Genomic DNA, 12,668 nt, shown 5'->3' on the forward strand with positions numbered 1-12,668 from the left:
CTATATCTTAAAGTCTGCATTAGGCTTATAATGCAAAATCCATGTTGCTGAAACCTCATTTGAATCGTTCTGACCGTGTCGCCTGCGTGCTGTGGTTGTGTGTCGAGGGGCTGATCTGTGGCAATTTTTTTTTGTTTTGTTTAACGGGGATGTTTAGGCCACAAGGGCCCATCAAGAATGCTTTCCTCCCCCTGGGCTGGGACCCCTGCTCCACCTCTGACCATCGCCCGTCAAAATGATACATCTTAGGGCAGCAAATCTTATCAAACTTACAAAAAATGTCAAATCTACTGATTCTTATTTCAAACAAAACATAGGTAGATTTCAGGATTCAGCATCATAGCTGGGGACAGCTCTAATGCTAGATTTAGGCAGACATGGCTCTACTGCACTTTAAATTCAGCTAATGAATTAATCCTTCATTTAAAAAAAAGACATGATCATGAGCGTAGCACGATGGTACATGATCTTTAATAACCTGATAACACTGTTTTGGTGGAAGCAGCCAGCTTTGAATCTAGAAAGCCAGCAGCATTCAAAGGCACTGCTGTCACATTCAACGTTTCTCAGGATCATTTTTCCGACTATGAAACAAGCAGCATAACAGAGGACGGCGGAGTGAACTGAAGCGAAGCCCATCATCTCCACCCGACAACTCCGCTCATCTACAGAAGAGGCACAGCCAGAGACGAGAACTGTACTGAAAAACACTTTATTATAACAGTACTTAAAGGCCTCAGACAAAAAGTTAAAAGGCACACACACACACAAAAAGATGAACACATACAGTATGTAAAGGCTCTCGTGAACATGGGAAAACAAGCAAAACAATTCAACGACAAATATAGATGACACCGCAGACTTTGGATGATGTGTTGACTTGGAGATGGTTTTATGAAACGTTTCTCTGCAGGGCTGCTTTTCAGGTTCCTTCAGCCACAGTCAACGACAGAGATGAAGGTTTTACAGATTCAGTATGTACCAACTGAGATAAACAATATGTGAAAGCTTTGAAATAAACCCCTGTGCAATTTATGGCCATTGTGTGGCTCATTTACCTTTGGAATTAAAACTGTTAGTTTTTTTTTAACCCATTAAAAAAAAACAAAAAAAAAAAAAAAACTAGAGTGCATGTTTAGAGCACTCCTTTCAAACTTCATGGCTATGACGGGCGTCAACTAAGAACCCTCTGAGCGCCGTCTCATCCCTCTGAAAGCAGCAGGCAGGCCTCACCCCTCAGTCCTCAAATTCTCTATTCCTTTTATGGAATAGGCTCATGAAGCATCATCATACACAAGAAATTAGTCAGGAAGTGGACAAGTGTGCATCCACCTTTAAGCAAACATTACACTCTACTGGCATGTATTAAGTGTGTTAAACATTCAAACCATCGGATCAATAAGTACTGGCTGAATGTGCTTTTGAATTCCTCACATAAACATGTGTCAATAAGGAAAGCGACTGTAAGTCTTTCTGTGCAGTCTTTCTGAAGTCCAAGGCAGATGTTTGGTTTTTCTGTGTTTCTTTGGTAAAAATGTTGAGTGTTGATGCGGCCCGAGGACTGTAACGCCTCACTCTGCTGCTCACACTGGGCTTTCAACCGGCAACCAACACTCGCAGACATTTTTAACTGATAAGTTTCATTCGGAAACCTCGACTTAAAAAAAAGATAAAACACACTTTGGACACTTTTTTTTTTATCCTGAGACTTGAAATCACAACAATAATCAGTTGAAGTGGTAATTTGTCAGTATTTGATGTTCCTCTGAGTTTTCCTATATTATCCTTTATCTTGCCTTTTCCTCCTTTCCTTGTAACAGAAGTAGAAACTGACCCACATCTTCAATAAGCATTAATAAAGTCTGAACACCTTCAAATATGTTGACTTTGACAGATTGAGTAACTATTCTAGACCTGAAAATGAGAAATTCCTCAACGCAATAAACAGAAACCTCAGATGTGTTCATTATGCGGCGCTTCAGTATGAGCAACTCCTATTTAAGGATACGTTTGGCAACTTAATCACACCTGCAGCAGTAACTCCTATGTATAAATAAAAACTAGTGTGCTGCTTTCCTGTGCAATGGTAAGTGGGAAGTCTGAACCAGGAGACTTTAAACAACTTTTTAAGAAAAGTAAGAAAAAAAAAAAAAAGTAAGAAAAAAAAAAGATATTTGAAATTCAAGATCATGGCAAGTTCGACAAAAACAGTAAACAGCAAAAACATAAGTTAAAGGCCCACACCACTTTGCAAGTATACATTTGTTAAAGTGCTCAAAAGAACAGAAACCGAAGCTAAAGACAAACAGCGAGAAAAAAAGGGAAGCTCAGATGAAAGTGTGGACTAAACCTAACGCAGGTTAAAGCCACTTAGACGACACGTATATGCTGACGGGGGAGTGAAGCTGGCACAGGCAGACGCGCCCAAACGGCAGCCCGCAACAAAAGGTCTGATAAAGTGTAGCATGAAACCTTTAAAGGCCTCGCTCATTGCCGGGTTTAATATCAAAAGTCTTGTTGGCATCTAAGAAGATGGAGGGAAGGAAAGTGAAACAAATGACAGGAAACCTCAATAAAAAGGGGTGGAGTAGTCTCCAGATGCCAACTCTTTAGTTCCATCTCTCACAGACCCGAGTGGGATTAGGAGTTGTTAGGCCGCCGTGCGGTTCACCGGACAGACGTCTCCGTCCCGCCGGTCGAGGCCGCCCCCTTTAGCTGATGAGGTCACCGAGTTACAAGTGAGCGACCAGAGCTTTCTGAGTGGGGAGTTTTCCTCCTGGATAAAAGAAAGAATAAAACAGGAAATTTGTTTTAAAATCCCGCCGAGAACCCGGGCTGCAGAGCTCCAGGAATGTTCAAAGGTGGAAACCGTCTACGGGAATTAATGAGGATGAACCGGAAATTTGCAGAATCCCAGATATGCCTACGGCAGGGAGCTTAAATGAACATTGTGTGGAAATAATTAATGATATTTCCCACATAATAGTGTTAAAAAAATATCTGTAATTAACACATACATAGCAAACTAAATTATTTACAGATGGTTGTGGATAAATGAAGAGAGAACATTCCATTCGACTATAAACCTGCACTACATCTATTGTTGGAAGTTTATCGCTAAACTTATTCTACAGCATCTGGTTCTGAATTGAAATATTAATTTTTTTAAATTTCCTTTTTAATTTCTCGTACAAAGATCTGAGAACATTTCAGAAGATTTGCCAGAAATGCTCGGCTCATTTGCAACTGAAACGACAACCATGGAAACAGCCTGTCATGACGACGTGTTTCCTACCCAGAGTGTCCTCCAGTGAGTTCAGCATCACCGCATCGACCTTCAGACGTCCTTGTTCTTCTCCTCTACAGGAAAAACAGACCAGTTTATTCTACTGAATATTAGCTTTGGAAGAGACCACCGCTTCACTAAAATAGTGGCACACATGGCATCAGTCCTTGGTTCTGAGGAAAGATTTGCACAAATGGAGGATCAAGCTGACAAAAATGCTAAACGCCCATGACTGAATGATGAAACATGGGAGCTGCGGCGAAGATGCTGAGCTGCATCGATAAAGGTGTGGCGACCTAAATACATGTGACATTTCTCTACATGACTAAAAAATGATAAAGACTACAATTCATTTTCTAAGACATTGAAGACTTTAACCAGCTACTGATGATGAGAGCAAACATACCCTTTGATTTTCTGTACAGCTCCAAGTCTCAGCAAAGATGCAAGGGCGTTCTTCTGGAGGTCTGATGACAACACCTCAGCATATTTCAGCCTCCCTGGATTACAAAAACAACTTGCATTTAATAAGGTGGAAGCTAATTAGGGAGAGAAGTGATAATATAAGAAAAATACCGCTTAGAAGGTGTTTGATAATGAACTTCCGGACGGCAGGAACAAACTGCTTCTCCGTCAGGCCCTCTGTCGCCTCCTCGCACAGGAACCGACACACCACCTGGGAGCACATGCAGAAACACGCAGCTATTAAAGCCGTTTTCACACGTCAGCTCCAACTGCAGATGTCCTCTCACACATGCACCCAACAGCACGACATGGCCTGTGACCGATGCATTCTCACTTTTGGAAAAACTCCACAGGGGGGTTGGATGGAGTCAGCAAGAGCAGAGCATGATGCAAACAGAGGACAGCAGACATTGCTGGTCTTTGTTTACCTATTCAGATAAGGCTGCACTTATTACAGATATGTAATGACTGTTGAAAATAGTAAAGTGTTTGTATATTTGCAGTCTTGCATTAAGCTCCTCCGTCTGTGCAAAGTATCTTTACCCCAGTGAGTGTTTATATATACACACACAGTACAGACCAAAAGTTTGGACATACCTTCGCAAACAAATGGGGAAGTGTGTCCAAACTTTTGGTCTGTAACACACACAAGTTTGCCAGAAATTATGAGGTGATACTTAAAAATCTACTCAGGCCTCCTAAATATCAAAGCAATAAAACCTTTACTGCCCGAGGCTGATAAAACTAATGTGCTTTAAAATAGAGCTGCCTTTTTATTCCCCGCATACGTTTGGTTCTTTTGGATACAGAACCTGACACTGTCCACCAGATCAGGGGTTCTTAACCTTTCTGACCTTGGGGCCCAATTTTTTCAGTACAGAGTGGCCCGAGGCCCATTAAATATTAACACTGTATAGCAGCGAAGGTCCAGAACATCATAATAAATATATAAATATATATATATATATATATATATATATATATATTCAAGTAGCCTCATAGTTGTATCAACATCTGCATCCGACTGTTATATTAAAAAAGTACATATTTGCCCATTAACATGTGTAACTTCAATTACACATTTTTTTCTCTTAAAAATAAAATAAATAAATAAGATTTGATTTTATTTTTCAAATGCTATCTTATTTTATTTCTTTACCAGCAGTTTGAATTTCCCCTTTTCTTTGTTAATTGTCTCAACACATTTTTATAATAAATTAATATAAACACATCTTAACAATTTAAAAGTTTTGCAGTTTTTCTTTCTTCCCCTTAATCTTATGCCCTCACTTTCTGTCGTTCAGTGAGAGAACTGAGCTCTAATTTCTCCTGCCAGGACTTTAAATCTGGGCTGGATGGTGTCAGGTTCTCATGCATGAGAAGGTGCTCATTGATGAACCTGGAACGATATTTAGTTAATTATGTTAATTGTGGAGAAAGCTGCTTCACAGCTGTATGTGGACCCAAACATGTTTAAGATGGTCAGCTTATTTTCTGTGACTTCAGTTCAGACTTGAGTGAATATGTTTGATGAAAAACTTTGTGTTTTGTTTCAGTGGCGTTTTACTTTCGCACTTTGAACGCCACGGTCTCTGAACGTATGAGACACTGGTTTTGTCCCAGTGTGAAGAGACTGAACCAGGATGAATCTGTCCATTCTGGGTTGAACTTCCCTTTCCACCTGTTAGGCTTCTCATATCTGTAAGAGTCAAGCTAATTACTTACTAAGTAACTTACTAAGTTTTATTTACATTAATAAATTGTCAGGACTGCGCGTGTCGGATTTCATCCGAGCCTGATCAGCTGAGCCGGCCGGGCAGAACCCGCAGCTCTCTGGCCGCTGCAGCAGAGTCACTTTCCGATGCTTTTGCGAGCCCGAACAACAGTCCAGTCCAGACGACACATCTACATGTACAATCCTTCAGCAGTAACGATGGAGCCCACCGCCCGAGCGGCACCGACCTCCCCGGCCGCGGGGACGTGTCAGGATAAATGAGCACGCCGCCCTCGCTCGCTCTGGGCGCAGACCCAAGTAATCGATCCCCGATCCTGGCGGATCTAAACCTACTCTGTGCAAAATGAAGGATTTTCTCTATAAATACACACCATTTCTCTTACTATTACACCTAGAGCTAGCTGAGGGTCTTCTTCTCCTCATTTGGTTGGGAGTTGCTATGCAGTCCCGCGGCCCCCGCGGCCCACATGTACAAAACTGATTTTTTTTCGCGGCCCACTAGATGGCGCTCGCGGCCCAAGTGTGGGCCGCGGCCCTATGGTTAAGAATCACTGCACCAGATGATATAATATTCAGAACAGGTCTGTGGGCGTCGTCCTCACCTGGTATCCCTGCAGAAAGGGCTCCAGAATCCTGGTGAGGAAGTCCAGGGTCCTGCGGCCTCTGTCTGTTACCACAATCTCCTGCTGGTTGGCCTGCAGAGCTCCACTCTTCACCAGCAGGTACAAGGCCTCTTCAAAATCCTACCACACACACACACACAACCAGGCAAAAATATAAACATATGAATGGGCACAGAGTATTTGACTGAACGTCCAGCTTCGTGCACATGTTCTTCCTCACCTGGACTGCAGCTCCGGGACAGAGGATGAACTCATTGGAGAACATGTTCCTCAAAAAGCTGAAAATGTTGTAGACCTCCTCTAGAAAACACACATATAAGAATGTAAAGACTAACACGTGATTAAATATATTGGGCTCAAAATGCCCTGAAGTAAAGGGATTCTGGTACTTTTATTTCCTTTTTTTTTTTCTATCCCCGATTTTTTTCCCCATTTTACATAACCCAGTGGTCCTACCTATGCTACAGTCCTGGGCATTGCCCCCTCTACCAACCCCGGGAGAGCCCACACTGAGCTCAGGTCTCCTACTTTTATTTCCTGCACACCATCCTTTACAGCAGTGGTCTCCAACCCGGGTCCTCAAGATCTACTATTAATGGTTGTTATCAGCATGTCATGCACAAGTCTGTTCAGAACCGGTGTGCTGAAGCAGGGAAACATCTACAACATGCAGGACGCTAGTTCTTGAGGAACGGGGTTGAAGACCACTGCTTTAAAAGATGCACTAGAAATTAATCTTCTATATTATCTGGCTGCGCATTGGTAGATCCGATCAGTCTTACGTTTCTCGTTGCAGGAGCACGCGTGCATGGCTGAAGCAAGCAGCGCCGGTCGGAGGAAGACGTGCAGCACCTGGTTCCTGTAGGAGGCGCAGGAGAGCGTGATCACGGCCTGGTTTAAGAGCTCATCCTCGGGCGTGGCGGCACCGTGAGGCCCCGCTGGTCCTGCTGGTCCTCCGGCTTCAAGGCAACGGTTATATGCATTAGCTCTGGTTATTCTCTAGAATTTCATGAATTAATACATAAACAAAGAAGTACCTTGTTCCAAAGCCAACTCAACCGTTCCCTCGGAGACCCTCACCAAACCTTGATGGAGGGAAAGACTTGCAGAAACCACCTCGTAGGGAGGAATGTGGTCTGAAAGACGGAAAGAAAAGTCAGAACCAACCTGAACGAGACGAAGAAAAGCGTGTGATCTCCCACCACAGGCGCTTTAAATGATCCAATCCAGATAAATAGTTTAATGTTGCATTTGTTTTACTTTTTTTGAAAAAAAAAAATTAAATAAAAATAGTCTAGAAACAAAAGCCATTTTTAGATCTTAAATCAAATATGAGGAAAATTCGGTCCTGATGAGACTGCAGTGCAGTTTACACCAAGATGGTGCTCAAATATCACATCTGATTCTTGTTGGTCATGAATGACTCAGATACAGCGATGGTTCTGTACCCGGCCAGTGGAGGAAGGCGCCAAACTGCCGGGAGAGATCTCTGAGCCACAAGGCCTGTCTGGTCAGCTCGTCCAGGGGCGTCCCTCGTCTCTGTCCTGCGTGACTCTGGAGCAGCAGCGAGGCCAGGAGCACCCAGGGCTTCAGGACCATGTTCTCCTCCTGAGCACGGACCAGCCTGTAAGCCGAGTCATTCACAAAGCTGTGGATCTCCTCACCGGGCTTCTGGGGGATATGTCTGGAAAATTAAAAGCTTAATGTCAGAATATTTATCGGGCGAAAACTGCAGCTGGAGGAACAATCTGAGTTTATTCTCAGTTTATTGTGAAAACAATAAACTGAGTTTGATGGCCGTTTATTGTACCTTGGTGTTAGGTTGAACTGGCAGCGGTTAACTCTGCCCTCAGCTAAGCTCCTGACAGACACGGGCTGACCAAAGTACACATGGATGCTGCCGTAGTCTTCACTGAGAACCTTTCTGGCTTTAAACAGGCCCTACAAGGACACGTCAAACAGAAGAGCTTGTTCATAAACTGTCATCATTGGAACCACATAAACATCAAATTCAATTCTCATCACATTAAACTAAACTTTCTGACTGACGGAGTTATAAAAATACACACTTTCTGATACCAAATCTGTGTTTCTACCCCTTTTCTGTGAAACCATCTATCCTGTTTTCTTTTGCATCCTAATAAAGTCTCTCTCTCTCTATATATGTATATGTATATATATATATATATATATATATATATATATAAATAAAGAAGTTAGATGTTTAATGGTCTCACTGAAGTGGACTCCTTGGGCTTCGGTACACCCAGCAGCTCTCTGGCGTACAGCGTTTCCTCCAGGATCCTCTCGTAGCTGATGCTGACTGGGACCACGCTCACATCGAACACTTCCCCTTTCAGGAAGGGATCCATCGCTATATTCAACAAACCTGGAGAAGGACAGAGACTTTCAACTCACGGGATAAAATAATAGCCCAAACAGGGTTTATCAAACAAAGATGGGAATTCGTGACAGTTGTGTGAGGATCATTTCAGGCTCACACACTCTTGGTATTTCTTTAGATCTATTTAGATTGACTAGATAGACAGAAATAAAACCCCAAAAGACTTATTTTAGTAGAAACCTGTGAGCGTTTAAAAAATGCTTCGTCTTGCCACCTACCTACCTACCTAACTTTGGGGTCAAAGACTTGGCTGTTCGGCTTCTGGTTCCCTCCAGGAAAAATTCAACTGGTGCAAATCCATTCTAGAGATAAAATAAAAGTAGAAAACAAACATCACAACTCCTGATCTGCAGTTGGCTGCCTCATACAGAAAAACTGGAGACTCGGCATCTCTACCTTCAATATGGTCTTGACGTACTCGGAGAAGACGGCCCAGTACAGCTTGTCTCCACCAAATGACCTCCGAATAAAGAACGCTCCGGACATCCGTAGCATCTCCCCGACAAACTTCATGGCCATGAAATCTGCAGCGAAAGCAGAATTAACATCCCTCGGCCAAAGCTCAGTTCAAGTTTTTGCTGTAGAACAATTACATTTAGTCATATAGCAGGCACTTTTGTCCAAAACGACTTTCAAATCAAGGAATACACTCAAGCTGCAGTAGGGCTGGGCGATATATCGAGATTTTAATATATATCGATATATTTTCAAACGTGATATGGTACGAGACAATATCGTTTATATCGATTTAAAAAAATATATATATATATATATATTTTTTTTTTATGATTTTGAGACAAATTGACTTGAATGTTTTATTTGAGATTTGCACAAATGTTTTGTTATTTACACAACTGTCAACCTCAGTGGAAAAGTCTACCTGTTACTGTCTACATTGTATTAATTGCACAGTGTATTTTAATTTAATTGTTATGCAGGAAAGGGACATTTGTTTTATTTTATTCAAGAAGCATTTTTATTCTATATATGCAGGCAGTTTATTTTTATTTCATTTGTTTTATACATTTTGATATTGTGCAGACCTCTGTTAATAAATGTACCTGTGTGACACATTTTTAAGGGTTTGCCTCAGAAAAAAATGAAGCTAACAGAGATGCTATGCTATGCTATAATGCTTTGGGGGAAACCCCAATTATGGCACAGAAATAAATATCGATATATATCGAGTATCGCCATTTAGCTAGAAAATATCGAGATATGACTTTTGGTCCATATCGCCCAGCCCTAAGCTGCAGTATGAAAGGAGACCTTGGTGGGCGGTACTAAGTCAACAGAAGGAGAACTCCCTCTCCGAGCTTACCCATGCCAGCAGCGATGACAGGTAGAGCCAGGTCGTAGGTGTACAGGATGTAAGACATGAGCAGGAAGTCCATGTAGCTGCGGTGGCTCGGTAGAAGAACCACCGGGTGCTCGTGAATGGCCTGCTGGAGCTGGAGACAGAGCAGCTAGGTTAGGTCTGCGCTTGTGCGTCTCGGTGGGATAGCCTGTCCGTCCTGCATACTCACTCGCTGAATCCCCTCTTCGTTGACGCAGATGCTCCTGAACAAAGTCTTAAAGATTTTGCTGAGCGTGAAGGCGAAGAAGCGAACGGTGCTGATCTGCAGGCGGTGAGCCATCTCCTCCAGGATGGATGACGCCTCCCCCTGGACTTCATCTGCACTCATGCCCGTTTCTTTGGAGACCTACACGGTTCAAAATAAAAATATCCATCAGACAAAAGTAAATGACTAAAACTTGTTGAATGTGGTAAATGCATTTGATGTTCAACAGCTATTGACAACACTTTTGTTTACAACTTGTTCATCTGTAAACTCAGTCAGTCAGTTGTAGCAGCCTTAAGTTTTTATTCTTACTTCTATAAAGTAGACTTCACAAAGAAATCAGAATGAAGGTAAAGAAATGGTTCTATTGTTTTGTTTGTGAATACCTTGGAATTGACAGGATTTTTTTGTATTGATTATATACAATCTGGTCTCATCTTTATTGATGCTGATTTTTTCTGGATGGCAGGCAGAACGGTGATGGTGAAGAAGGCACAGTAGAGATTACATTTCCCTGAACATACACAGGAAAAGCAACCTATCTATAAGGTGGCAATGGAAAGTTTCCTGAAGAACTGCAACCCAGTGTGGTTGGTAGTTCCTGAAGCTCCGACGCAGATAAAAACGCTCTGATGATGATTGTAAAGTCTGAACAAAACATCAATGGCTGCTCTCCGTTTCAATGAAAGATAATTCATCTCCACAGAGCCAAAGTAATATTCAAAGACACAAAGCTCCACACACACCAATTCCTCCTTTTTTTTCTCGACAAAGCCATCCATATTTTAAACCTGAATGATGAAAATGAACACTGCCACTATTTGTGGCGTTTGTTTTGTAAGTCTGGGCTTGTAACTGCAACACAGATGAAAATCGGACCACATTTTACAAGAAATTGATGTAGGAAAAAAAATCGTCAGCCTCTGATTTCGTTTTTAAAAACAGGTCCCTGTTCTTTAATATATTTGTAATAATCTTGATTCTAAAGCAGAAACTAATATCAAGTCATCTGAAAACGAATCGTACTCCTTGGCAACAACATCTATCGGTGTAACTTGCATAAACGATTATTTCCACATTCTCGTATGCAGTAATAGCTGGTGCAAAAAATCCTCAATAATTGCTGAACAAAGAACTTAAAAAAACAAGGGAGGGGGCTGTATTAATATAATTTTTATTGTACTATATTGCATGAAATATTCACCTGCTTGATGACGTAAAGTAGCTGATCCGACTGCAGCACCAAACTCTTCAGCTCGCTGGCTTTGCAGGGTGTCAGTTCTTTGTATAGAACCGGAGTGTAACATCTGAGGGCGTATCTCAGGTCACTGGAGTGTCTCCTCTCCTCCAAGATGTCCTCGAAGTCATCTCTTTTCTTCAGCATGGGATCTCTGTGCTATTAAAGTTAACACTGTATTAAAAACAGGCTTTAACATCTGCATCTGAACTGACTTCTGACTGTGAAATTCAAACATGATGTTAATACTTTCTTCTTTTTTTTTTACATGGACATAAATAAATAATTCACCAAGAAAAACTGGCAAAATGTAAAAATCTGAAGTGCAAATTTATTTATTTAAATTAAAGCTGATTGAATTGAGAGAAACATGCCCTCTGTACAAATTTTAGCAACAGCAAACTTTGCGACATCAGTATTTTTTTCTAATTTTGCTATTTCACATGTTTCTATGGCATAATAAAGAACATTTATAAACATATGAGATGTAGGTTTTATTGCAGAAGATTGGACAGCTCAAAACTGGTGGAAACAGTGAATCTGTGTCTTCACTTCCAGTTCCACCAGAAACACTGGCATGACTCAAGAATTACATCAAGTCAAGTCCAACTTCCCCCAACAATATAAACGCTCCACTATCCTGAAAAACAGATGAACTAGCAGAGCATTTCCAAGTGTGATCAACTCTCCGTGAAGTATTGATCTCTGTCAGTCTGGATTTGGTCCAGAAATTGATTTGAAGCACGACAGAGCCATTTCCAGATGTTTGAAGAAGGAGTCAACACCCTAAATATTTACCCTTTAAATTAATCTGATGTCAGTAAAAACATCTGACGGGGGCTCAAGAAAGGCTTATAAAAGGGGTTTCAATATGACGTACAAACACGACCCTAGAATAGTGAATCAGAGAAGGTTCAGAATAATAATTGAGACCTAACCAGGGAAACAAATAACTCTCTATTACAGACACAAAGAAGCAAAAACTACCAGCAAACTATCAAAGCATTGGTTTCATTCAGCATGCCTTTGCCCCCTGCGTCGGCAAGACAAACCAGTTTGATTCATAAGACGTGCTTTTACTTTTAAGAGTTAATTCATGTATCGATCCGTCTGAATGAGATGTCAAACCTTCATAAACAAATTAGCCTAGCCAGCTAGCAGTGCAGAATACATACCGAATAAACCACTTTGGACGTCATTTTCTGTTACACGATGCACCCGAAAGAAAGCCGCGTCCGACAAGGTAAAGATTGCATGAATATTTCAAACGTCCTGCCTCTCGTGGTGAAACTTGTCGCTGAAAATGCACCTGAGGAATTTCACATGGGTGGAACACTTCCGCCTCACCTACGGTGG

The 12,668-nt window shown here is 41.6% G+C and overlaps 1 protein-coding gene across 1 annotated transcript; it reads right to left on the reverse strand.

Annotated features, from left to right (window-relative positions):
* Nucleotides 1-716: 716 nt before the first annotated feature.
* gnpat (glyceronephosphate O-acyltransferase) lies at nucleotides 717-12,659 on the reverse strand. Its single transcript, XM_061707434.1, has 17 exons — nucleotides 12,488-12,659; nucleotides 11,280-11,471; nucleotides 10,040-10,216; nucleotides 9,835-9,964; nucleotides 8,910-9,037; nucleotides 8,740-8,815; nucleotides 8,347-8,498; nucleotides 7,920-8,050; nucleotides 7,558-7,793; nucleotides 7,147-7,245; nucleotides 6,892-7,068; nucleotides 6,330-6,409; nucleotides 6,089-6,229; nucleotides 3,863-3,962; nucleotides 3,693-3,786; nucleotides 3,296-3,360; nucleotides 717-2,776 (listed from the first exon to the last, which is right to left on the reverse strand). Exons 1-17 carry the CDS (start codon nucleotides 12,509-12,511, stop codon nucleotides 2,733-2,735), a joined length of 2,046 nt encoding a protein of 681 aa, XP_061563418.1. The 5' UTR covers nucleotides 12,512-12,659; the 3' UTR covers nucleotides 717-2,732.
* Between the last annotated feature and the right edge of the window lie 9 nt (nucleotides 12,660-12,668).

The sequence above is a fragment of the Cololabis saira genome, chromosome 18 (assembly GCF_033807715.1).
Source record: "Cololabis saira isolate AMF1-May2022 chromosome 18, fColSai1.1, whole genome shotgun sequence".
NCBI lineage: Eukaryota > Metazoa > Chordata > Actinopteri > Beloniformes > Belonidae > Cololabis > Cololabis saira.